Consider the following 26,153-nt stretch of genomic DNA (forward strand, 5'->3'; position numbering starts at 1 on the left):
GTAGAGCATGAGACTTTGAATCTGAGGGTTGAGGGTTCAAGTCCCTGTTCAGGTACGACAGACTTTAAGTTTTATTGGAGCTGGCAGAAGTAAGTGTTAGTGCCTCAATTCCATATCATGTCCAAAAAAGTTACATCGATTATGCTAGTACACAATCGTCCATCATGCACCAAAAAAAAACTGCCCGAACTGCACGTTGCCTTGAGAGTGCAGGAGATCTGGTTGCAGTCTAAGTTGAAGTCCGACATGTCATATATGACATTCATGTCGTTTCAAACTATGTATGGAAATGTATATGCATCTTATAGTATCTTTTATTCCTCTGCCTCTGTTTCTAACTGAAGTGTGAAATTCATATTGTTTATCATTGAGTTGAGTACACAATTAAATTTGTGTTGAAGCTGATGAATGATTACCCTTTATCATCATCCGCTTGTGGAAATGTAAAACTTATCTCACCTGAACAGGGACTTGAACCCTGGACCCTCAGATTAAAAGTCTGATGCTCTGCCGTCTGAGCTATCCAGGCTCTTTTAGATCAATATTTATGGTGATATGAAATAATCACAGTGAACAATTGCTCTCAGATGAACAGTCTTCACAGGCCTTCCTCTGTAAAAAAATAATTAAATACATTTAAAGCATATCGATGTTTTCATAACCTCTCTTTAGTGTTTCTCACATGCTCAGTTCTCTGAACTTCACATCTACAGTGTATTGAGAAGGCAGGTATAAGAAAAAGGGAATTCAGGAGAAATGAAAAAGAGAAAGTCAGCTCGATGACTAAAGAGGTATTTCATTTCTATATTGCAGCATTTGTTTATTACATATTAATGGTTTGAAGCTCTACTGTTTACCACTTAAAATGTATTTTTTGTTTCCAACACTGAGTGTGCTTGATAGAGATATACAGATAGTGACAGACAGATATAATACAGTTGATAATAATGTTACTTTTAAAAGGATACGTCTATGAGGACCACCAGGCTCTTGCAGTGCTCCAGGGCCAAGTACTTCTCGCTGCCGGCCAACACTGAGTACAACAAGGTAGACCGTCAGTCAACACTTTAACATGCATACATTACATATTGTTCTGTTAATCAGTCTGTTTCATTAGAGGTGGGTGTGGGACAAACAATTGTGAAGCAAACAAGTGTGCTTCATAGATATTCAGAAGTTAAATAAATTTATAGCGGCCTCTTCATGTCCCATGTTTCTACAGTAGCCTAAAATGTATAAACCGGCCATAAAGAGGGACAATTCGCGTTTTTGTCTGGCACATAGGAGAAGTTTCAGTTGGTTGCAATCTTTACCCTCACCACTAGATGGTGCCAGATCTCCCCCACACACTGGCCCCTATAAAAACTATTCAGGTCAATTGGCTGATTCACTGTTTAAATAATCATCTAACACTTAATATGATCATGTGTCATAATACAGTGTTGTAAAAAGATAAAAAACAATATAAACGTTTTAGCTACTTCCTCTTTATACCTGAACACACTGCAGTAAACATATATATTTATGTATTAAATCATGTCTATATTACAGTTTATTCATTTTATATAACTACTGTACACCAGTCTACTCACTGTCATGTTTTTTTTATTATTCTATTCTATTTTATACACATTATATTTCATTCCTATATTAAAACTTCTGCACTATTTTAATGTTTTATGTCTTGGATTCTAAGTTCTAATAGTTTTTTATTTTCTATTTTATTCTATTCTATTTTACACATATTTTATTTTATTCCTATCTTATAACTTCGGCACAATTTTGTGTTTTATGTCTTGGATTCTCATTTCTACTATTCATTTTTTTTAAGATAAAAAGATACAGATTGAGTCTGAGCTCAGCAGGTGAAACTTAAAGAACTGATTGCTCCAAACCAACCAGCTCTGTTTTCAGCGGCTGTAGGTGTATGTCATGATTCCAGTCGAATGCTGGCCAACGGCTCGACATAAAATCAAAGAGGTGACCACTGTAGACGGTACTTTGCTTTGCTGTTCCTGTGAAAATCTATCACTGCTGCTTTGCACACAAAAACAACACTGAGGTTGATGTGTAACAAGCATTAAGGCGTCACAACTAATTTCTGTTGAAAGAAAAAAAAGAGAGAACAAGCCCATCAATTTGCTACTAAAGCATACAGATAATTGCCACTGACCTCCTCCCTGTATGGCTTCAGTCAGCAGGTCGTGGAGATGCGCTGGTTTACAAAGCCCCTTCTGATGACACAAAGCAGGAAACAGACACAAGACATATAGGTCAGTGCAAACAAAATTTCATTGCATGTAATTATTAGTATTTGTATCGAGCTGCTGGGAGCAGCAGAACGGTGGGGTTTACCCATGGATAAGAAATGGTAGTAGTCATTGTGATGTAACCCAATTGGTTTGTGGAATGCAATTTATGAAGACTCAAGTTCTGTATTTTGGCGCCATTTTGTTTTATTGCAACCAGTGAACAAATGTGACCATATTCGGACTGCGGAGGAGGGAAATAGGGACGCAGTAGACCTGTCAATCCCAACGTAGCCCCGCCCTAAAGCATCCCCTGCTTTATGGTCTGTTTGACTCTAAATGGAGCATCATTTACTAAATGAACATCATGCTGTATTGAAGAAGACTTGAAACTAGAGATTGAGACCATAAACTCATGTTTACAATGTTTACTGAGGGAATAAATCAAGAGAGAAGTAGAGTCATTTTCTCATAGACTTCTATACAACCAGAGGAGTCGCCCCTAATGGCCATTAGAGAGAATGCAAGTTTAAGGCACTTTCTTCAGATTTGTGCCATATAAATGACTTTAAAAAAAAGCAGATGTGATAAAAGGCGCAGATGTAAAACGGTTGTGTCTTCACAATAAAAGATCCCCTTTATTTAGATAATTAAAAGCTTTTATTATGAAGAAGCTAAATAAGGAAATGTTTGGAGCAGCAACTTATAGGGTATCTTTTCAACCTGGATCCCATTTTCCTCAAAAACAAGCAATTTAAGTGGACATTACATTGATACTTTGCAATCATCCTCGCAGCTTTTTTCGTATCTGCCGGTTACTCTCATTCAATACTGGACCACATTTTTTTATTATTGTTGTCCCCCATTAGTCAATTATTCCAAATTGCTTTCAGAAAGTCTGGACTGTAAAAAACCCACATTAAATAGGCAGGGTGAAGACAGCCTTATACATAAAAACACGGGCAATTAGGGTCCAGGTTGAAAATATCAAAGTTACCCAACTGAAAGCTATCATGACACAGCGACATAAATCAGATTCTTACCTTGCTGCAGTGCTTGTTGAACATCTGTTGGATAGATTTAAGTGAAGGAAGAGCCGCCTGGTGGGGAAATGGAGTCTGCAGCAAAAAACACAGAGCCTCGATTCAGAAACAGGAGTTTACTCTCACAAACAAATGCCTCCTGTACAACTATTACCACAAATTGCAGTTTATTTTTTTTACATGTATCTCCTTTAAAAACGGTGATGGGATAAACTAAATTGACCCTCCAAGTGACAATATTTTGCACGTATCTGCTCCTTACTTGGGCCAGGTCCACACTACTACGTTTCCATTTTAAAACCAATATCTTTAGCTACATTTACACTGAGCGTCCACACTAGGCAGATAAGTTTAAAAACGCTGATCTCCACAAATGAAAAGAATCATCTGATCTGGGTTTCTTACTGCATTTAATAATTCTACTACTGCCGACATGTGGAGGAAGCAGCAGTTACTTGAGCATTAGCGAGCGGCGTGTCCAGTGGCGTTTTCAGGGTTTGGGGCTGTGAGGAGGGCGATGGACTTTCCTTTTCTAATTAATGCTTATTTTGTTCTGCACAACTATTTTGAAGTTTACAAATAAACTGTTAATGAAGAAAAGCATAAATGCTCTTGTGTACGACAGCGACCTCAGCTCCCAACAGAGCTATGAGTGAGAAAACAGACAACAACGAAACCGAGAGGTGTTGACCAAATGTATTGACATATAATCTAGAAAAACTTTGATTTATAACTGTTCATTTTAAAGTAAATTTGATGTCTGTGTGGGAGAGATAGAGTGTAGACCTGTAGCGATGTAACTAAGTTTGAAAAATAAATCTTCTAAAGCTTTCCACAAAATTTGTCTGTTTTAGTTTATGGAGGTAGATTTTAATTATCAAGCACAACCTGTTATTATTAAAGAGTAATATAATACTCTGTTGTATTTTCTGTAACCAAGCAACCAATGTACTTCCTATTTACAAAAGCACCCGCATGCCCAGTGTACATGAATAGTCATGTGATATTTGTTTTCAGGCCAGCTAGTCTGTAGAGAAAACATTTTGAAAATGTGTGGACCGAGAAGATTTTCATTTAAAACCCTGTTTATGAACAAAAACGTGTAAGTGTGGATGTAGCCTTGGGGTGGAAGGTATTGTTTTAACTTTTGGCTTTTAATCCTTCCTTAAAAAACTGGCGATGTAAAGTTCATAGTACTGAGTATGTGAGCAGCACTTACAAAAGGTTTTCAAACATCAATATGTTTTGGAAGTATTGTTCTCACAGAGATAGAGATTTGTAGACTGTAGGAGAGTAAGAGTACAATGTTTTCGGTGTTGTTTTTTCACTAAGAAGAGCCTGGATAGCTCAGACGGCAGAGCATCAGACTTTTAATCTGAGGGTCCAGGGTTCAAGTCCCTGTTCAGGCGAGGCAGGTTTTAAAACACCAGAGACTGACAGCAACAACAAGAAAATCATCAACATATACAACTTGACTTATTAATATACAGTACCAAATGGTAAACAGCTTCATTGTCATATTTAATACCTTGTGGGGGATTTTCTACTTATACCATCCTCCTACCTGTTCACTTCTCTGTAGTGGTGGAAGAAGTATTCAGATATTTCACTCAAGTATAAGAACCAGTACAACAATGTAAAAACACTCCATTACAAGTTAAAGTCCTGCATTTGAAATCCTACAGAAGTAAAATAACTATTATCAGCAAAAAGAAAAATTGAAGTATCCGAAGTAAAAGTACTCATTATGCAGTGGAGTTCCCTGTGAACACTGTTTGTGGCTGCTCCACAGTTGGAAATACTTTATATACAGTTAGCTAGTGTAGTGTCCGTTGGTTCCCTACCCGGGGTCCGGGCCCCTCATAAAGGTCACCAGATCAATCTGAGGGGTCATGAGATGATTAATGGGAGAGGAAAGAAGAAAAGCCAAAGTTCTGATACATAAATCTGTTTTCAGTTTTTGGTCTTTCCTCTGATCTTAATATTGTCCCATCGACAACTGAGTGATAGAATGACTATTATTATATTATATATAATAATAGTCATGCCTCAATTCTGTGATATGGAATTGAGGCTTAACACTGACTGTGATGTAGAATACTTGTGTGGCTGATCATCGAAGTGCACCAAGGAATCTTAAAACAAATGAATTAACATAACAATGATAAGTTTTCATGCTATATATATATATATGTGTTTACCTTTCAGTGCTGTACATCATTGGACTCTGTAATTAGACTCCTTTGGCATCTTAAAACTCATTCCGCCTGAACAGGGACTTGAACCCTGGACCCTCAGATTAAAAGTCTGATGCTCTACCGACTGAGCTATCCAGGCTGTACTTACTGTACTCTACTGTAACAAAGAATGATTATAACTGTAACCTGCTTCCTTACAGCCTACAGACCCTATGAACACACTGAACCCTGTATGGGCCAACCAAGCTTTACAGACACTCTATCACATAAAAGCATCTCTGACTTTCATCAACAACATTGGTGAATATGGTCGGAGCCTGGTCCACCAGGTGAGTATTTGATTAGTGACTGATTTGTCTCTTACTTCTGTTAATGCAGGGATCTCATGTGGCGGTTTTTGGGCTGGACTGGGAGAAAAAAAAACACACATGAAAACATATTAGAATCACCATACTTAGGATTATGAGTCCTCTGATGTTTGAAGGGATGAATCTTTGCCTCCTCACTTTTTTGAACTTGAAACACAGTTTTACAGTGTCTGATGGGTATCTTTTCTTTTACTTTCTAAACTCTGTCTTCAAACGGATTGATGGACTGACTTACGTGGCAGCGTTGCCCTGCTCCAACAGCACCCGGAGGAGGAATTCTCCCCGCTGATTGGCCTCGGCGACTGAAGGGATGATGATGTAGCGGCCCGGCGGGAGGGAGCTTCGGAGAACCACTTCCCGGCGCAAGGAGTATTTGAGGCTGCAGCGGACCGGGCGGCTCACTCTCAGGTCCTCTGGGGACAGGTATGTGTTCTGGGTATGGGCCTGGTGAGACAGCACACGCTTAGAATACATTGATAAAGTGGTATATTTATGAGAAGAAAATAGAAAAACCAGTCATCACACAGTGGTCAAGCCAGCAGTCACTTGCGTCTCGGTGATCAAGTCAGCCGGCGCCAACATACCATAAACTGTACGTTATGGTGATTGTATTCATATCAGATAATATAACTTTGACTGTCACAAATAAACACAGAACGGCACAAAGTGAAATGAAACCCCAGCATTTAACCCTCCCTAATTCTCCTTGTATTAGTAGCAGAAAAGCAGCTATCAATACACAGTAGCCAGGGAGCAGTTTGATGGTCTGGTGCCTTGCTCAAGGTCCACCTTGGCAATTCCCAGAAAGCCAGAAGGCAACTCCCCAGCTGCAATTCAAACCCACCATACTTGGCAAGCACGGGGGCTTGAACCAGCAAGTCCCCACTGACTGAGCTACTGTCCCAAAATAGTTGAAATCAGCAAAGCGGAAGGGTACAAGTGTGCATAGGTCTGTTTTAAAAATAATAATCATAGACTGTATCTAAGAAGTGGAAGAAGTCATCGTGACGTCATCCATTGGTTTGTGGACTGACGTTAATAAGCTTCGAGTTCGGCGAATTTGCCGCCACCCTCTTGGAACACGGCCGTCGCCATGTTGTTTTTTTCTCTACTTAGAAACAGAAGTGACCATATTTGGAATTCGGAGGAGTGACTATCCTGTCAATCACAGTAAGCCCACCCTAAAGCATACTCTGCTTTATGGTCTATTTAACTCTAAATTAACCATCATTTACTAAATGAACATCATGCTGTATTGAAGAAGACTTAAAACTAGAGATTGAGACCATAAACTCATGTTTACAATGTTTACTGAGGGAATAAATAAAGTGAGAAGTAGGGTCATTTTCTCATAGACTTCTATACAATCTTATTTGAGGAACCAGAGGAGTCGCCCCCTGATGGTCAATAGAGAGAATGCAAGTTTTAAGACACTTCCGCATTGACTTCACTCGGCAGAACCAAAGGTTACCGCCTTGTGTTAACAAAGGGTATACTCAAAATACATATATAGAATTTAAGATTAATTGAGTTATATTCACACAAAGTATAAAACATGTTACCTTAGTCCCTTAAAAATAAAATGCCACTTTCCAGACAATGTGAAGGGAAGCATCTAAGTAAAAAGTGCCAGCAGATTATTTCATTCTGTGTCTCTTTAAGTTCCAATGACATTTGAGTGTACTGTGTCAATAAAGAAGTATGCAATGTCTTTTCAATTATCTCAGAGAATTATAGATTTTTTTATAGCAAATTTACATCTTTATAATGTTAGATTGCAGTGGATATAAAAAGTCTACACACCCCTGTTAAAATGCCAGGTTTTTGTGATGTAAACCAAGATAAATCACTATAATGTGAACAATTCAATTGAAAAACAAACAAAATCTTTAAGGGGGGAAAATAAAAAATAAAAATAATGTGGTTGCATAAGTGTGCACACCCTCTTATAACTGTGGATGTGGCTGTGTTCAGAATTAACCAATCACATTCAAACTCATGTTAAATAGAAGTCAGTACACACCTGCCATCATTTAAAGTAAAAAAAAATTCAGCTGTTCTAGTAGGATTTTCCTGAATATTTTCTTAGTTGCATTTTACAGCAAAAGCCATGGTCCGCAGAGAGCTTCCAAAGCATCAGAGGTACCTCATTGTTGAAAGGTATCAGTCAGGAGAAGGGTACAAAAGAATTTCCAAGGCATTAGATACACCATGGAACACAGTGAAGACAGTCATCATCAAGTGGAGAAAAAAATGGCACAACAGTGACATTACCAACTGGACGTCCCTCCAACATTGATGAAAAGACGAGAAGAAAACTGGTCAGGCAGGCTTCCAAGAGGCCTACAGCAACATTAAAGGAGCTGCAGGAATTTCTGGCAAGTACTGGCTGTGTACTACATGTGACAACAATCTCCCGTATTCTTCATATGTTTGGGCTATGGGGTAGGGTGGCAAAAAGGAAGCCTTTTCTTACGAAGAAAAACATCCAAGCCCGGCTAAATTTTGCAAAAACATACATGAAATCTCTCAAAAGCATGTGGGAAAATATGTTATGGTTTGATGAAACCAAGGTTGAACTTTTTGGCGCAAAAACAACACTGCACATCACCCAAAGAACACCATACCCACAGTGAAGCATGGTGGCGGCAGCATCATGCTTCGGGCTGCTTTTCTTCAGCTGGAACCGGGGTCTTAGTCAAGGTGGAGGGAATTATGAACAGTTCCAAATACCAGTCAATTTTGGCACAAAACCCTCAGGCTTCCGTTAGAAAGCTGAAGATGAAGAGGAATTTCACCTTTCAGCACGACAACGACCCAAAGCATACATCCAAATCAACAAAAGCATGGCTTCACCAGAAGAAGATTAAAGTTTTGGAATGGCCCAGCCAGAGCCCAGACCTGAACCCAACTGAACATCTGTGGGGTCTGCAGAGGGCTGTGAACAGGAGATGCCCTCGCAATCTGACAGATTTGGAGCGCTTTTGCAAAGAAGAGTGGGCAAATATTGCCAAGTCAAGATGTGCCATGCTAATAGACTCCTACCCAAAAAGACTGAGTGCTGTAATAAAATCAAAAGGTGCTTCAACAAAATATTAGTTGAAGGGTGTGCATATTTATGCAACCAGGTTATTGTAAGTTTTTTATTTTTCCCCCTAAAAGATTTCAGTTTGTTTTTCCAATTGTATTGTTCACGTTATAGGTCACATTAAAGGTGGAAAAAGCTCATTTTTTTACATCACAAAAACCTGGCATTTTAACAGGGGTGTGTAGACTTTTTATATCCACTGTATATTCAAGTTTTGTTATTGAAATTTGCCTATTTAATCTCATAATTCCAGAATTTCTTAAAAGAATATTACCTTCTCCCCTGGCTCAATAAATTATTAATTGTTTTCCTACAATAAACCCATTAAATACATTGTTGTACTTATACCATCCTCCACATGTTCAGATCTTTCACTCATGTAAAAGTACCAGTACAACAATCAATCTGAGGGGTCATAAGACGATTAATGGGAGAGGAAGGAAGAAAAAGCCAAAGTTCTGATACATAAATCTGTTGTCAGTTTTTTGGGCTTTCCTCTAATCTTAATATTTGTCTCATCGGGACGAATGTGTTTTTAAAATGTAATATCCTGCACATGTAAAATACTTGTTGTTTGGTTTAGGTCGCTACATGAGTAATGTGATAATTGAATCGTGTGTGTGTGTGTGTGTGTGTGTGTGTGTGTGTGTGTGTGTGTGTGTGTGTGTGTGTGTGTGTGTGTGTGTGTGTGTGTGTGTGTGTGTGTGTGTGTGTGTGTGTGTGTGTGTGTGTGTGTGTGTGTACCGGGTAGATATGTAGGGCTATAGCCAGGTTAATGCCCATCCTTCTCTGGTTCTTCTGCATCAGAGCCAAAACGAAGGAACACATCTTCTTAGAGTTGGCTGTGTCACTGTCCACCTCTGACAGGGTAAAGTAGTACTGAGGGTTCTGCCAGAACAAACCTGAACACAGTACATTTACACAGTTTATCTTTGTTGTGAATGAAACTCTTAGTTCAGGAATTTATTTTTTTATCTGATCCTAATAATAATGTTGTGCAGTCAAGACATGGAAATTAGTTCATCTAAACTTTCAAACTTAAAGTGGCACTCCGTTACATTCGTTACGCTCTGCAAGGGGAAATGTCCTTTGTTTGGCCTCCTGAAGGCAGATGAAATGAAGGAAAAAGTGGCTACATTTCATTTTTAACACTTTGCCAGAGCAGTACAAAGAAATCTTAATCAATCAGGGGAGACTTTGCTTTCTGGAGGGAGGAGCAAGCGCTAGAACGGAGCGTTTAGGAGAGAGGGTGAGAAGAGGTGCTGCAGGACAGCCAGGATGAGAAAAACAAGGCGGGTTATGAGCATTAAGGCATGTAAACATGTTGTAAATTTAACTTGAGATAAAAATATGCACCCGGAAAATAGCTTAATAGGGCCTGTTTAAGAGCAAACCATCGTCGGCCTTTGACACCACAAACACAGCCCTTTGTGGAATCATATGCAACCAAATCTAAAGCTTCTACACTTTTCTGCTTGGATGTGGAAATATAGTCTGTTCTGTAGTGTACTATTGTGTCGTCATGTCCGTGAAGTAAGAAGACGGCTGCCACGTCTTAACTTCCTCTTTCACCTGTCTACCACAAATATATATATATATATATATATATATATAGATATATCTATAGATATAATTAATACTTATCCATTTTTATTTTAAGTTCAGCATTATTTCATGTCATAGATTCTCACTTTTACCTGCATGATTTTTTCTTTTTATTCCTATTTGGATCTGCATTGTTCTAAGATTATCATCGTCAATGACTGAGGAGAAGTTACATTGATGAAACACACTGTACTGTGGCACCACTTTGGTACTGTACCAATAAACTTGTTTTAATGACTAATCCTAATGCAGGACGGATGATTAGCATTGTGCAAACAGACCTCAGAGACGGGGATTAAAAAAAGGACGGGGAGGGTTATGACTCCAGTGTGCATACGAGTTAAGATACAATAGACTTTACATTTTCAAATGCTGCTGTGCAAATAATGGCCAGACGTCTGTTTGAACGAAAAACAGAACATAATGATCTGGCTCACATAAAACATTTTAGTTATTTTATTATGAAAAGGCTGATAAACACTGTAAATTTGCTCGGGTTAGCTATGATGTTAATTTTCCAAATTTTGACTTCTCTTCGACCTGCTGGGAAATACTGTCCTCACTGAGACGTTTATTATTTCTGGTCAACTCAGCTTTGCTGTCATTTCTTTCATTGAACTTCCTTCCTGCAGATGTTTCACAACAAAATCCTTATAGACAAATGGGATTATGCCTCCATGATGGAGAAGGGATTTAACGTGAAACAGCAACAACAGTTAATCAACACTGCAAATGGGAGCAGATCAGAAAAAATATACTTACCCTATTATGATAAAAAAAATGTCACTATAGGTTTTCTTCAGTTTGTAATGGTAAATAAAACAAATGGTGACAGTTTGAGAGTTAATGGTGCAAACACAGGCTAAAGTACACAGAAAAATAAAAACCCAGTCTTGTTTCATCACAGATCGCCGTGAGTCTTCTTACCCCCTTGGGTTGGGCCTCCCGCTGAGATGTTTGGCACCCAGCTCCCATGATGCATCACGCAGCTCCACGGCAGCACTCTGGACCCTGGCTCACTGAGACCTTTGGTCAGGTGACACACTTCCATCTTCTCAAAGTGCTGTCGGAAGTCTGACACCGACATCCTGTTTGAGAGAGAAACCAGCCAGTTATAGAGGCCTTATGATGTAAGAAGTGGGCAACTCATCCAGATGCAGAAAGAAGTCTGATTGTATAGAAGTCTACGAGACAATGACTCTACTTCTCTCTTGATTTACTACCTCAGTAAACATGAGTTTATGGTCTCAATCTCTAGTTTCAAGTCTTCTTCAATACAGCATGATGTTCATTTAGTAAATGATGCTCCATTTAGAGTCAAACAGACCATAAAGCAGGGGATGCTTTAGGGCGGGGCTACTGTGATTGACAGGTTGCTACCAGCGCCGTATAAGGCTTGTCTCATGTGTTGTATGTCCTTCGGGGTCCAAATATGATCACTTCCTTTCACTGGTTGCAAAAAAACAATGCAACAGCCAAAACTCCAGGTTTCAAAACAGCATTCCACAGACCAATGGTTGTTATTATGACTACCAATTCCACTTCTTATATACAGTCTATATAGTCTTATAGTCTTATATACGTTCCCTCCTCCAGAGATTCAGGCTCAAGATGGTTTGCCACGTTGAGGACACTGAACCAACACGAGCACAAGACTAGAGCAACATCATACTTTTGAAATGACAAGCAACAACGAGTCCACAAGTCCTCATCTATATATATATTTATTCAATTTGTAAGACTAGTTTAAATAGAAACCTGCAATGAAAACATTGTCCATATCAGCAGTCACAATGTCACATTGCATGCTTTTTTCTTTCTTTGACAAATAAGAAAAAAAAACTATGTGTGCGTGCAAGAAGCTAACGTCATGGATAAGCCGACTTGTTTTCCTCGTTCTTGATGCGGCTGAGCCAAGCATTTCAGAGTGGTTTGTCTCATGTTGGAACCGTCAGAGCAGAGTTAGCAGCGATGTACATGTCACAGAGAGATATGTACGCACTCTGATACACAAACTCACCAGAACTCCCCGTCCTCCCGGCTCACTCTGTCGAGCCTCTTCTGCTCCCCCACGCTCACTGTGTTCCACTCTGGACTTTATACATATGCCGAAAAGAAACAGGTAAGATAAGTATTTCCTAATGTTACTACTGTTAGTGAAGTATTTTTGTCTTTTTGAAACATTAAAATACTGTCTGTAAATATAGATTAATGAAGCTATGATATTATGATATAATATTTTAGAATTTTGAAATTTGACACCAGATTTGAAAAACGGTGACAAAGACAGGCAGACAGAGAAAAGCTGACATCATGAGAAACAATATCCTTCAAAGTATTTATATATATAAAAGTACTGTGAAGGAAACAGATTGTAGTGGGTATGTATATATATATATATATATATATATATATATATATATATATATATATATATATATATATATATATATGCATACCCACTACAATCTGTTTGCATTTAGTAAATATAAACATTACAGTTACAATTAGTGTTACAATTAGTGTTTACACATTTTATCATTATTCACCAGGCTACCAGAGTTTTACTTTTTTACTTTATATTTTATTTTACATAATATTGTATTCTTATGTTTCAAATGTTATGATGTGAATTTTTTTGTAAATATTTTCAGTGGTGGTTAGAAGTACTCGGATCTTTTTACTTAAAGGTTCTCAATATGGAATTCAGAGCACATCTTTGATTGAGGGATTGCCTTTACATGGCTCTCAACATGGTGACAGCTCAGTCGTGTGCTAACACTGATAATATTAAATAGTAAAATATAGTGAAAGCAATAGTAAAAGTACACACCATGCAGGATGGTGCATGTCAGAATAATATATATTACATTATAAATAAATAACTTGGACTGAGACAGGCAGACAAATGCAAATTTTTAGCAAAAAAAAGATTTAGCACATCTATTAATGTTTTAGGTTAAGTTTTCATGAATACATTTTTCTTTTCAAGAGTTATAAAACAAGTTGAAAACTTGTGCGGACAAACCCTCTCATGTCGCTCCAGGGCCCCTCCCACTCTGTGTTGCCCCAGGGGTTGAGGATCCGAACCAAATCCTTGGTGCCGTGAGCCGTCTTCACCTGGCAGACGAGGACAAACACAGAAAGAAACGACCACGATGAATACATACAAATCATCCATTTAAATGTCTGTTTTAGAACTTGTAGACTCTGAAGTGCTAATGTGCATCTTTAATATTTAAAAAAACAGAGGATTGTGAAGAAGACTTTTTTAATCCAAAGCATGCTGCTACCAATATTGTTTTTATATAAACTATAATAATAATATTTTGGGAATCTATTTAGTTTGAGGTCAAGTGAAGCACTCCAAAATAGGAATGTTTACAGGCATCTTTAATTACCTCCTCTACTGCAGTCAGAGAGTAGGCATGTCTGAACATGATCCCCAGTTCATTCTTTTGCCCCAAAGGACCCTGGAAGGAAAGAAAAAAAAACTCATCCACCCAACTGCTGTCAGGAGATAAGAACTGTGACTCATCACCCACAAGTAAAGCTTCCATGGGAACATGTTCATGCTTCTGTGTTTTTTCTCAGTGGGTTTTGGGTGATTTAACTAGACAAGTCCATCCCTCCAGCTTCCTCCTCCTCGTACCTGGCAGTTGGCACAGTTGATGAGCGCTCCTTTAGCCAGCAGGTGTCTGAGGAAGGCCGGCAGGTCTCTGGGCAGCAAGGAGATTTGCAGAGCCTCAGCCACCCCGCCCGTCATATCCACCATGGCCTCGTGAGGGAAGCCCATGTCCAGAGCTCGGTAGCCACCTTTCAGCCTGAAAGGAAAACGAGTGTAGCATTATTGTTGCAGAAGCTAGTATTTCTATTTAGCATGTTTCCTTTATCTTTTTTTTTTACATTCAAGAGCGAGGTAGTTTGTAATCATGGTTTTAAATTGTTGTTTTGAGTGATATATCAAGTAGAATAGAAGAGATTTAAGAGATATGTTGTTTGTTCAGCAATAAATGGTGCTCAGAGTTTAAAAAAATAAGGATCTAGTTTATCCTCCTCAGTTGAAATTCCCAGTGTGTAAAGGCCTTAAATGTATGGCCTACAGGGAGCAATGCTTAGTACACTCAGTGTGAAACTATTGAGCAAATAGGACAGCATCATGATGAATTTTCTTCCTAAAGTTTATTTTGAGGGTGTTGGCAGAGAAGCGTCATCGGCTCATTACATTCAAACTGATTAATCCCCTTATGAATATAAATGCTAAGCACGCTGCCCATTAGATTCCGATATTTCTTGTGTACAAGTGAAAATTTTTGGCCGAAAGATGAAATGTCAAAGGGTTCACACAAAAAAAACATTAGTAGCGATCCTTTCCCCGTTGGTGTCTATTTAAAAAATGAAATATCTTTTCAAGGTGCCCATGTGAAAAACTGTCACAATTGACCCTTTACTAACCTTTCACTTGATTTTAAGATTTTACTGATCACTTTTAAAGCATTTTTACAAACTGGCTTTTATGTGATGTCGTCGCTTTAATGCTTTATCTTTATTATTGATATTATAACTTTAATTCAATAAATTATTTTATTTATTTTCTTATTTTATTTATATCGTATACATTTTTTTTTTTAGCTTAGTTTGATTTGCTTTGTTGGTACTCACTGATGAGCTTTCTGTATTTTTATTGCCCTGCTTTTGCTGCTTTGTAAACTCTGTTTTTAGAGGTGCTATATAAATAAAGATGTTATTATTATTATTAAAGCCTACAGATCACATTGAAAAAGTGAACCACCATATCAACTGGTAATCGAAACGGAAGACAATTCACAAAAAAAAGCAAAGCTGTAAAGCAAAGTAGGTCCGTATCTTCTGTTTGAATAATTAAAAACAGCATGTGTATAGATTCAGTATACCTACCGAAGCTAGCATTGCATAAGAGTGCTAACGCCAGTTAATGATGTGCTAACACACTCTACTAATGTTAGCTCAATAGGTTTTTACATAGAAACGTAACTTTTTAGAAACGTGTATCTCCTTCCAACCCCTCTTGGTCAAGGGTATCACTATGACACAAGGTTTAACCCTGACTGGCTCCAAATCCACTTAACCAGCCTGGACATGAAGAACATCTGAAACAACTGCACGTGGGTCTACGGAGCAGAACCAGATAACTCTTGGACCATGGTCATAGCTGGCCGATGCTACGCTACGATTGGCCAGTCAAGACTTAACGAATGGTCAATTCATGGAATGTTATTAATCTCACATTCCAGTTAAGTGAAAATCAATCTCATTCTGTATCCAAATGAGGTGATGATTTCTACCAATGATTGACAGGGACTTACTTGGCGTAGGCCTTCTCCAGCAGGGAGCTCCAGAACTCCTTTCTCTCTGGGGAGCTGAGGTAGATCAGCTGGTTGTCCTTAGTCGGCAACAAGTCGTCAATCCTCACCTCCTCCCACAGACCGTACTGCCAGAACTACACAGAGAGAGAGATGGGGAGTGGTGTAATGTTGTCATAATGAAGCTCTAGCGTAAGTTCAGTCAGGAAGACAATACTCTCGTATGCTTAGTCTTGTAGTTTATTTCTCATACATCTGCCATTCTCTCCTCACGCATGCTCACTCATAATTTCCTCGTAGTGTGATACATGTCTGTATCACACTACAACTGAGTAGTTGTAGTGTGATACAGACATGTATCAAGTCCCAGTGACACGAAATACATTTTCCAAGTTTAAATCCTGTGTCCCTGTGTGTTAATTGTTCATTTATCTCTGGGTTTTTTAGCTAAATATGTGTAAAAAATTCCAGTATAAGTATTTTTTCTTCTGTCAAAGGGTTTCAAATGTTTGATGACTCATCCTGCACTCGAAAAATTCATCCTTCAGTCGACTAAGTAGCGATGTGTGTTTGGATATCAGTGGGCAATCACTTTGTTTTCATTTCCAGATAAATGCAGCTGCGGTCCAATACATTCAAAGGAAACTTTGCAGATTTCCAACCGGCTCTGTGTCACTGCAGCACAGGCAGTACATGCAGATGAACGTCCGCGGGATAACGCGTAAGGCCCAGCAGAGTTTTTTGGCAGCTTCCTTCATGGAGGGAAGCTGGGCGCCGTTCAATCTGCATGTAATGTGAAACAGAGACGGTTGAAGATCTGCAAAGTTTCATCTTCTCCTATGTCCTCCTCCTGATCAAACAAGAGGTGGGTGAGGTTTGTGTGGAACTAACAGTCCTCTGTAGCTCCTTATCGCGCTAAACTGTAAGCCCTTCTACTTTTTACCGGTCCAATCAAATGCAAAGGATTTGATTCAAATCCCTCTCTGAACTGTACACTGCTGAAATATTCTGTTTCACTTAGAAATACGTTCAGAAGCTAAAGACATTCTAACTCCAGCTTCACCATGTCGGCTCCTTGGAGGGCGAGAATTCATCCGTGCTGCACAAACAGGAGTGTGTCGGGCAGCGTTCAGGTATTTACCCAGAAGCTGAAGCAGCCCTTGTATCCGTCTTGGAAGCTCTGTTCCAGAGGCATGACCTTCTTGAGCAGGGAGCGATGCAAGGAGAGAGACGCGATGGCAGAGAGCAACCAGCAATCGTCTGAAGGACAAAGGAGGTGTGACAGGTAGGTCAGGTTATCAGGAGGGTTTGTACTTCAAATTCTGAACTTCCACAAGCAATGAACTGTTTTGTAAGTTTCCATTATTAGAGGCTCCAAAATATGCAGCCTTTCGCTCAAGATTGACACAACTGGTGCATCCTCAGTTTCCCATGATCCATTGTGCATTAGCTAGATTGATTCATGGTGCATGCAGTCGGACAATATCACATGACCACATTGGATTTATTTGGATCATCAAGATCTGCAATCAAGATCTGCAATTAGTATCGGCCGAAAAAACGTGACCAGGGATATCTAAAAGTTATATTTTCTCTCTTTTTTTTTTTTCTGATCCGATTTGTGATCCGACCTGTGACTCAGATCGGTGAAACGATCTGAATTGTGATTTTTATGATCAGTTGCACCACTAATAGGTGTATATATAACAATTAATCACTGGTATAAAATAAGTATACGATAAATCACATTAAGTATCTAAGTGATAGCGGATGTAAACAATTTGAGCATAAACTTTACTATTTGTTCTTGTTGGCAGCCGGGATGAAATATTTATTTTATTATCACATTATAACATTAAAACTAGACAGAAGCAACAAAAAAGTACTGGAGGGTGAATAACATGACCTTTTGAAAAACACCAATGAAAATATCACCATTTGATATGTAATTCAACATTTTTTTACTGAACTGTCTTAATGGAAAAGTGTCCCTGGTGTTTTTGTGGACTCATGGTGTGTAACACCACAGCGTCTGTCTACTTACTGAGCTTTCCCTGGCGGACGTCCAGGCGTGTTGCTCCATTTACGATGAACTGAGGTGACGCACAGAGCTCCTGAAAACAGAGAGGAGTTTGATGATTGGTTGAACAAAAAAGACGAGGAGGAGGAAGAGGAAACAGAAGAAGACATGGGAGGAGAGGGGAACAGTCAAGTGAGAATCAACAGGATTTAGAGCGTCTGAACGAGGAGTAGCAGCTCATTAATAAAGGCACTTCCAATAGTCTGAACCAGAGTCAGACGGGAAGATTAATACTAGATTCCTCTCTGTGCGGTGTTGCAATGTGTTTGATAATTATCATTTTTTGTAGATGCAAGTAATAATTCTTAAAATATATGATTATATTAAGTTATAAGAAGCAATGATAAACAGCTCCGTAAACTACAGCCCCTCTGGTAAACAGTCTCGATGCATGAATGATTTATTGCAGGGCTGTTGTACAAGACTGAGCAAGTAACAGTAATAGACTTGTGACTGAGTGTGTTTTAAACACAGTAAACAGGTTGACCCTCAGGTCAACCTCAGGTCAACCAGTAAACAGGTTGACCTGAGGGTGATTTTTGTGCAGCAAACAACAGCCTGCATACACGACGCTTACAGCTGTAGGGAACACATGGAAGGCGAGGCAAGTGTAATAGTGGAGGAAGTAGAAAATAAAAAAATGATCTTTAAATATAGAAAATATTTCCGTTCCATTTGATTTTTATATTGTTATTGATTATTTTATTACCTCGCAGTCCTGAACAGTTTTATTTCCGGTTTAACCATGTAAAGTACCTTGTTTTAAAAAGTACTCTGTCAATAAAGTTTATTATTATTATAACATTCACTTTGGATAAGCTCATATATACATATATATATATATATGGTATGTTACATATTTTGAATAGCATTGTTGGACGGAGCCTGAGCCTTTGTTTTCTACGGTGCCAAGTGCGAGCCTCCACACATGGTGAGTAAAAGCTACGAGGACGCACAAAGGCGTAGTAGATAAATGTACATTTGAAATTAAGTACATACGGAAATCAATGTAATTAGTTAGTCCTCCAGGTGCAAACAGGGTTAACTGATCAAACACCAATCAGGATGTGAGTTAAGATTAAAGGGACACCTGCCAGCTGTTAAAGAGATCAATCAGTACTGCACTCACTTTCATTTTGTTAACATATCTACATACTATTATCATGTTATTAACTGCATTTGCACAGAACACATGTGTGCATTTTTGCTTTATTTTTCATTGTTTAATGAAGAAATAACTTCTGAGGAATTAGTTTTGGGGAAAGTGAAAAAGGTAAAAGCTGTATCAGTAGCTGCAGTATGACGGCTCTGTAATAAATACTACCTTCATGAAGCTTGATAAGGTTTCCTTTGTGTGGAGACGGAGAGGTTTGGGTTTCATTCTGCCATTTGAGGCGTTCTTGTTGTTTTGTTAACCCAAAGTACATAAAGTTACTCGGCAAATAGAAAAACCTACTTATTGAACTTTATACACATTGTATTAAACAGTCTGGAAAATAATGTAAAATATAGTACTGCTCTTACTATTTTGATTATTATTCTCAAAATAATAAAAAAATAAATAATTCAGTGGCCTATTTCATGTAGAGACGCCTTCGTTTGATAGGTAACATATTAACTCAACAAAGGTCCTGTGTAATTACACCGACTTATCTTATCCCGACTGAGTCCTGCCCTCATTCGTGAGAAGAGAAGGTACATTTACATATTAAAGAACAAATGTGAAGTGCTTGTATTTGAGTATTTCCATTCTATACTTTTAACTCCTGTCCAGTGAAAACCACAAATCTCCAGCTGTGTTGGTGTTGAATGTTTGTGATTAACTAAAGAATCAAGTGTTCCTGTATGTGTTGAGAAAAATCTCTTACTTCTCAAGCTCAATAAACTCTTTAAAAGGTCTCCTGGACCAGCTGGAAAATGCATCGACACAAAGCTGAAAAACAGGCTGTTTTTTTCTTTACGTGGTTCTCACAGGACAGCGACGCTACAAACATATGATGATCTTATAGAATATGATGCATTGATGTAGATTAAACTAGCCAACAGGATATAAAGGAGTTAAAAACATCTACAGCAGTAAAACGCAACACACACATTGATGCAGCAGTAATATTAATGCAGAAACATAATTTATAAAAGTAAAATACTGACAGGGAACATTTTATTGCACAATGAATACTTTACTTTAAGTACTTTAAGTATATTGTGCAGATAATACTTGCATCATTTTACATCATAAGGTTTTGAATGCAGGACTTTTACTCTCCGTGTGGAATCAGAAACGTAAATTCAGAGCATATGTCCTGCCTCAACATGGCTCTCAACAGGGCGCGACTGAGCCAGAGGCATTAACAGCAGCGGCTATTAGCGAGCCAATGGACTAAAGCATGCGCGGCCGGCTATATAGACAAAGTAAGGAGAAGCTATGGTAACAACACACAGAGGGAGAGTGTCTTCATTCTCTGCTCAGGTAGACATTACTCCACCATACAGTCTCTTTATATAGATAATAGTGGTTTGCTGCTATGTTAATGCTCTGAACGACCTCCAGCCAATTTTTCCTGTTGTGTATTGAGCAATAACAAAATACTGGATGTAGCTTCCCAAGTTAAGACACTGGTACATACAAAAACATCAGGTTCACATTTGGCCCAGGGCTCTAACTGGTAATCATAAATGTCATGTGTGACTCACAGAGATATCCTGATATCCTGAGACTCACTGACATTAAATGTGTTGTAATGAGGCTGTTGCATCAACTTCTTTCATTATCAAAAGCTTGATTTAGAACCTCTAACACTCTACATTTACCCACAGTATTTCACTTTAAAAGCCTGCTATTAAATCTGCTGCAGGATTCCTAAACAACCCTTAAACAGTGTCTTTTTTAATACCTCTGAGGGATTGTCTACAGTGTTGCTTTAGGACTTAACAGTGAGCCTCAAGTTTATCAGAAGTGATCACTACAGTAAAGAGTTATACTGTTAATTTGAGTGTATTTCTACTTTATCTGAGGATTTTTTCATCCTGCATGCTTTGTTCCTTGTAGTAACTTTAACCATGAAATGCTTGTTGTTTGCTTCAGTGCTTTGTGGTATTTTGCACATACAGTTTCTCTCTATTGATTCAAAAAGGACAAAAGATAATTCATATTTTCCATCTGTTAACTTCTTATAATGAAGCCCCCGCTTGGTGACGAAATAAAGTATGACTTTAAGCTTTCAGTTTTGTCATTTAATATTACAGGTGCAGGAGTACAAAGTAGCATCAAACTGAAATTGCTCAAGTAAAGTACAAGAATCACAACATTATGCTTAAAGGACCTGGTCACTATTTATATATGAGGGGCCAATTCTAAGCTCAGGTAAACACAACCATTTTAGTTTCATGTGATTATACACTTACAAAAACATAGTTATGAGTTTATATCCATTTCTGACAATATTTCCCTGAGATGCTACACGCTGGCCCTCTAAGTACAGTACTCCGGTTAATGTACTATACTACACTATACTCAGTGGTGGTAGAAGATCCTTTACTTAACAGGGTTGTTCCTGCATAAAGAATTACGAAGCATAAAGTACAGAATAGCGCTGCATCATATCATAAGCATCATTCAAACGCTGTTTGCATGTCAATGCATCAACACATCTCTCTGTTGGTGCATGCAAATAAGGAGGCCGAGATATCAGAAATGTACATTTTGCTGCTTATATTTTCTTTCTTTCAATTTAATTTTGTAATAAAAGACAGTGGATTGTTTTTACATATAGAAAAATGTGAGTAAAAGTACAAAAGTAGAGGGTTTGAAGTATACTTAAAGTATTAAAATACAAATTATACAGAATGGCCCATTTCAGAATAATATATGTGATTGGAATATAACCATAGATGCATAATGTGTTCATGCAGCTGGTGAAGGTGGAGCTCATTTCTACTACTTTTTAGGTAGCCTGTGTATTTTAATCTCTTGAGATGTGTGATAATCAATGCAAGGTTTGAATTTGAATCTGCAAAGGAACAAAAGGTATGAAATACAATATCTGCCTCCAAAATAAAGGCCTAGAGGAAAAAGTAGAAATAGTCAAGTGAAGCACAAGTACCTCAAAAGTAAAGTACATTCCATTCCACCACAGCATCTGTTCTGCTTTACCTTTGGTCGTTTCCACTTGACCCCGGCCTGCAGCTCCAGCTGTCCCACGGGGAAGTGGTAGTCCACGAACAGCCCGTCCAGCCCGACCGGGACGTCGGTGCCGTCGGTGCTGTCGGTGCCCTCCGGAGACGCGTCCCCGGACAGCAGGTCCGACAGCCAGCGACGCGACTGAGAGCCGAGCAGCTCGTCGGAGCAGACAGAGTCTCCGTCCAGGGAGCTTTCGGACGACAAACTCTTCGACGTTCGGGACATAGCTGTGGATAAAAGCGTCTGCTAAATGACTGTAATGTAATGTAATGTAATGTAATGTAATGTAATGCTCCAGACTTTCTGACTTTCACTTAAAGAAGACAAGGAATGCTCAGAGGCCACGCCCCGTTTGGGAAGCGACACAGGTAGATGCTCACCTGAGAGAGAGAGAGAGAGAGAGGGTGTGTCGAGTTTACATGTAAGGTAAGTACTGTGTGGAGAGTGTTTTTCCACCTTTATTGTCAGAAGTACATTTAGAATAAGGCACAGATTAGGAGTAAAAATAATTGAAATGACAAATATATTTGTAGTATTTTTGAAGTCTTACTACTATTGCTTAATGTGAGACATTACATTATATTACATTACAGTCATGTAGCAGACGCTTTTATCCAAAGCGACTTACAGGAAGTGTATTCAACATAGGTATTCAAGAGAACTACTAGTCACCAGAAGTCATCAGTGCATCTCCTTTCTTAAACAAGCATCTTAAAGCATAAACCAGAGCAAAAGTATAGTGCAGAGGCAAATTACTACGAAAACAATAAGTGCAACAGACTAATACGAATATAGTAAGTGCTACAAACTACTACGAATAGGATAAGTGCAGTAAACGAATACGAATTCAATAAGTGCAACAACTAATACGAGTGCAATAAGTGCTACGAGGAAGACTCAGGGTAGTACTTCTTGAAGAGGTGAGTTTTCAGCCTGCGCCTAAAGATGGGCAGCGACTCTGCACAAACACTGAAAAACACAATGCAAATAATAATTATATTTTGCTGGAGCTATCATAACATAACTATAATTTCATTACATTGTTTAACTGGTGCTTTCAAATGTTTCTTCTTCCCGGTTATAACATACGGCAGCTTAGGCCTGTGTGTCAGACTTATTCATCATGACTGGGGTCATTTGAAATCAAGCCCTTCTCTACTGCAGGAACTTAACAACCCCGTGACCTGGATCTCCACATGAATTGGACATTTAAGTGCTAAGATTTTTTTCCCCCCGGTGGTTTTACAAAAGGGTCCTTTAACATAAATACCTTTAAAATGGCTCCTCCTGAGCAGGGCTCAAGTTTAGTTCCAGAAATTTGTCCGCAAAGAAGAAAACAGCAGAAACAGAAGCAGATCCCATCACATTGGTAAATATTGTATTCAATTTTCCTTTTTCTTGATTGATAAATGATTGTTATTTTTATTAATGACTTGGTCAAAATGCTGCTGCTAGAATGCTAGAATACTAAAAGAGAACACATTAGTCAGAATCGTAGTTCCCTGCACTGGCTTCCAGTGAAATATAGAATTGTGTTTGAGAACCTACTTATTGTCTTTAAGTCACTCTTCAATATGGGCCTGACATACAGCGGGTAAAATAAGTATTGAACACGTCACCATTTTTCTCAGTAAATATATTTCTAAAGGTGCTATTGACATGACATTTTCACCAGATGTCGGTAACAACCCAAGTAATCCATACATACAAAGAAAACCAAACAAATAAGTTCAGAAATTAAGTTTTGTGTAATAAAATGGAATGACACAGGGAAAAAGTATTGAACACGCTTACTGAAATGTATTTAATACTTGGTACAAAAGCCTTTGTTGGTGATGACAGCTTCAAGACGCCTCCTGTATGGAGAAACTAGTGGCATGCATTGCTCAGGTGTGATTTTGGCCCATTCTTCCACACAAACAGTCTTCAAATCTTGAAGGTTCCGTGGGCCTCTTCTATGAACTCTGATCTTTAGTTCTTTCCATAGATTTTATATTGGATTCAAGTCAGGTGATTGGCTGGGCCATTCTAGCAGCTTTATTTTCTTTCTCTGAAACCAATGGAGAGTTTCCTTGGCTGTGTGTTTGGGGTCATTGTCTTGCTGAAATGTCCACCCTCGTTTCATCTTCATCATCCTGCTAGATGGCAGCAGATTTTTATCAAGAATGTCTCGGTAATCCTTCCTTCAATTATATGAAGTTTGCCAGTGCCGTATGCTGAAAAACAGCCCCACACCATGATGTTCCACCTCCAAACTTCACTGTTGGTATGGTGTTTTTGGGGTGATGTGCAGTGCCATTTGACCCCCAAACATGGTGTGTATTATGGCATCCAAAGAGTTCCATGTTGGTCTCATCTGACCAGACTATATTCTCCCAGTATTTCACAGGCTTGTCTAAATGTTGTGCAACAAACTTTAAACGAGCTTCAACATGCTTTTTCTTCAGCAGTGGAGTCTTGCGTGGTGAGCGTGCATACAGGCCACGGCGGTTGATGCATTACTTATTGTTTTCTTTGAAACAATTGTACCTGCTGATTCCAGGTCTTTCTGAAGCTCTCCACAAGTGGTCCTTGGCTCTTCTGATAATTATTTTCACTCCTGTCAGAAATCTTGCGAGGAGCACCTGGTCGTGGCCGGTTTATGTTTTCTGCCGGTTTGAAAGACTAAGAACAAGGCTTTAAATGGTGAAATGATGTTCTTTCCACTTCCGGATTATGGCCCCAACAGTGCTCACTGGAACATTCAGAAGTTTAGAAATCCTTCTGTAACCAATGCCATCAGTATGTTCTGCAACAATAAGGTTGTGAAGGTCTTGAGAGAGCTCTTTGCTTTTACCCATCATGAGATGTTTCTTGTGTGACACCTTGGCAATGAGACACCTTTTTATAGGCCATCAGTTGGGACTGAACCAGCTGATATTCATTTGCACTGACAAGGGGCAGGATTGCTTTCTAATTACTGATAGATTTCAGCTGGTGTCTTGGCTTTCCATGCCTTTTTGCACCTCCCTTTCTTCATGTGTTCAATACTTTTTCCCTGTGTCATTCCATTTTATTACACAAAACGTAATTTCTGAACTTATTTGTTCTTATTTTGTATGTATGGATTACTTGGGTTGTTACCGACGTCTGGTGAAAATATCATGTCAATAGCACCTTTAGAAATATATTTACTGAGAAAAATGATGACGTGTTCAATACTTATTTTACCCGCTGTATACTAGTATTTTCCACCGGGTTAAAAAAAAAAAGATAGGCCACAATAAATTATCAATTCAAAAGAAATACACAACTGAACAGTAGGATTCATATTATTGCACATAGGACATATTTATAGTGAAGTGAAGTGTCAGTTTTTGGTACTCTATTCGCTGTCGACTGGGTGCAGTGGGGATCAGTGTGACAGCAGCATGAAGGATGGACCTGTGGTATGTCACCTTCCCACCGCAGGTGAAGAAGCCCGTCACTGGTATTTACTAAGCAACAATTCAAATGTAACATGAACAATTTTCTTGAAATACAACTACAATGAAATAGAAAGTCAGTCGCCAATATCAACTTACACACATGCTTATGTTTAATGTTGTCTATGTTGCAGTACACCTCAAGCTAGCCGCCTAGCCTGCATTGTGAGCAGCATCAAATTATACTAATGCTGCCATTTTTGGTTTGCGTTACTGGAATCCAGTAATTCAAGTACTTAAAAAGAATGCTGTTAGCATGAAGCCTCACCTTCATTTTGTCAGCTCGTTCACCTCGCATTGCAAGTCCGGTGGATAGCCCTCAGACCGCTGCTACCTTCAAAGTAGTAGCAGTATTAGTCTGAGCAGTAAGCTCACACTTTTATGTTACATGAATGTACAGAGGAACTGTGCGGTGCTCTCATTACGATGTCCTGGAAGCTTCTTGTTGGCAGCACACATTCCATATAGTTCCATATTTTTTCCATTTTTTTGGAAACAATAAATGGGTTCAAATCACGTCTTCGTGTAGACCACAT

General features: G+C 38.7%; 1 protein-coding gene and 3 non-coding genes across 4 annotated transcripts in view; 1 reads left to right on the forward strand and 3 right to left on the reverse strand.

Annotated features, from left to right (window-relative positions):
* The window catches only part of zgc:85932 (uncharacterized protein LOC405875 homolog), a 29,227-nt gene extending 6,849 nt beyond the window's left edge, over positions 1–22,378 (reverse strand). Inside the window, exons 1-15 of the mRNA XM_054602726.1 lie at positions 22,127–22,378; positions 17,938–18,007; positions 17,035–17,153; positions 15,897–16,030; positions 14,204–14,375; positions 13,953–14,024; positions 13,580–13,671; positions 12,572–12,646; positions 11,479–11,639; positions 9,691–9,848; positions 6,094–6,302; positions 5,855–5,897; positions 3,293–3,367; positions 2,174–2,231; positions 969–1,033 (exon numbers count right to left, since the gene is read on the reverse strand). Of these exons, the coding sequence (XP_054458701.1) occupies positions 969–1,033; positions 2,174–2,231; positions 3,293–3,367; positions 5,855–5,897; positions 6,094–6,302; positions 9,691–9,848; positions 11,479–11,639; positions 12,572–12,646; positions 13,580–13,671; positions 13,953–14,024; positions 14,204–14,375; positions 15,897–16,030; positions 17,035–17,153; positions 17,938–18,007; positions 22,127–22,378 (1,755 nt within the window). The remainder of the gene's footprint in view (positions 1–968; positions 1,034–2,173; positions 2,232–3,292; positions 3,368–5,854; positions 5,898–6,093; positions 6,303–9,690; positions 9,849–11,478; positions 11,640–12,571; positions 12,647–13,579; positions 13,672–13,952; positions 14,025–14,203; positions 14,376–15,896; positions 16,031–17,034; positions 17,154–17,937; positions 18,008–22,126) is intronic.
* trnak-uuu (transfer RNA lysine (anticodon UUU)) lies at positions 457–529 on the reverse strand. The gene has a single exon. It is a non-coding gene; the product is annotated as a tRNA-Lys (tRNA).
* On the forward strand, positions 4,629–4,701 carry trnak-uuu (transfer RNA lysine (anticodon UUU)). Its single transcript has one exon. It is a non-coding gene; the product is annotated as a tRNA-Lys (tRNA).
* Positions 5,557–5,629, reverse strand: trnak-uuu (transfer RNA lysine (anticodon UUU)). Its single transcript has one exon. It is a non-coding gene; the product is annotated as a tRNA-Lys (tRNA).
* Positions 22,379–26,153: the final 3,775 nt, after the last annotated feature.

This window comes from Anoplopoma fimbria, chromosome 1 (genome assembly GCF_027596085.1).
Source record: "Anoplopoma fimbria isolate UVic2021 breed Golden Eagle Sablefish chromosome 1, Afim_UVic_2022, whole genome shotgun sequence".
Taxonomy (NCBI): domain Eukaryota; kingdom Metazoa; phylum Chordata; class Actinopteri; order Perciformes; family Anoplopomatidae; genus Anoplopoma; species Anoplopoma fimbria.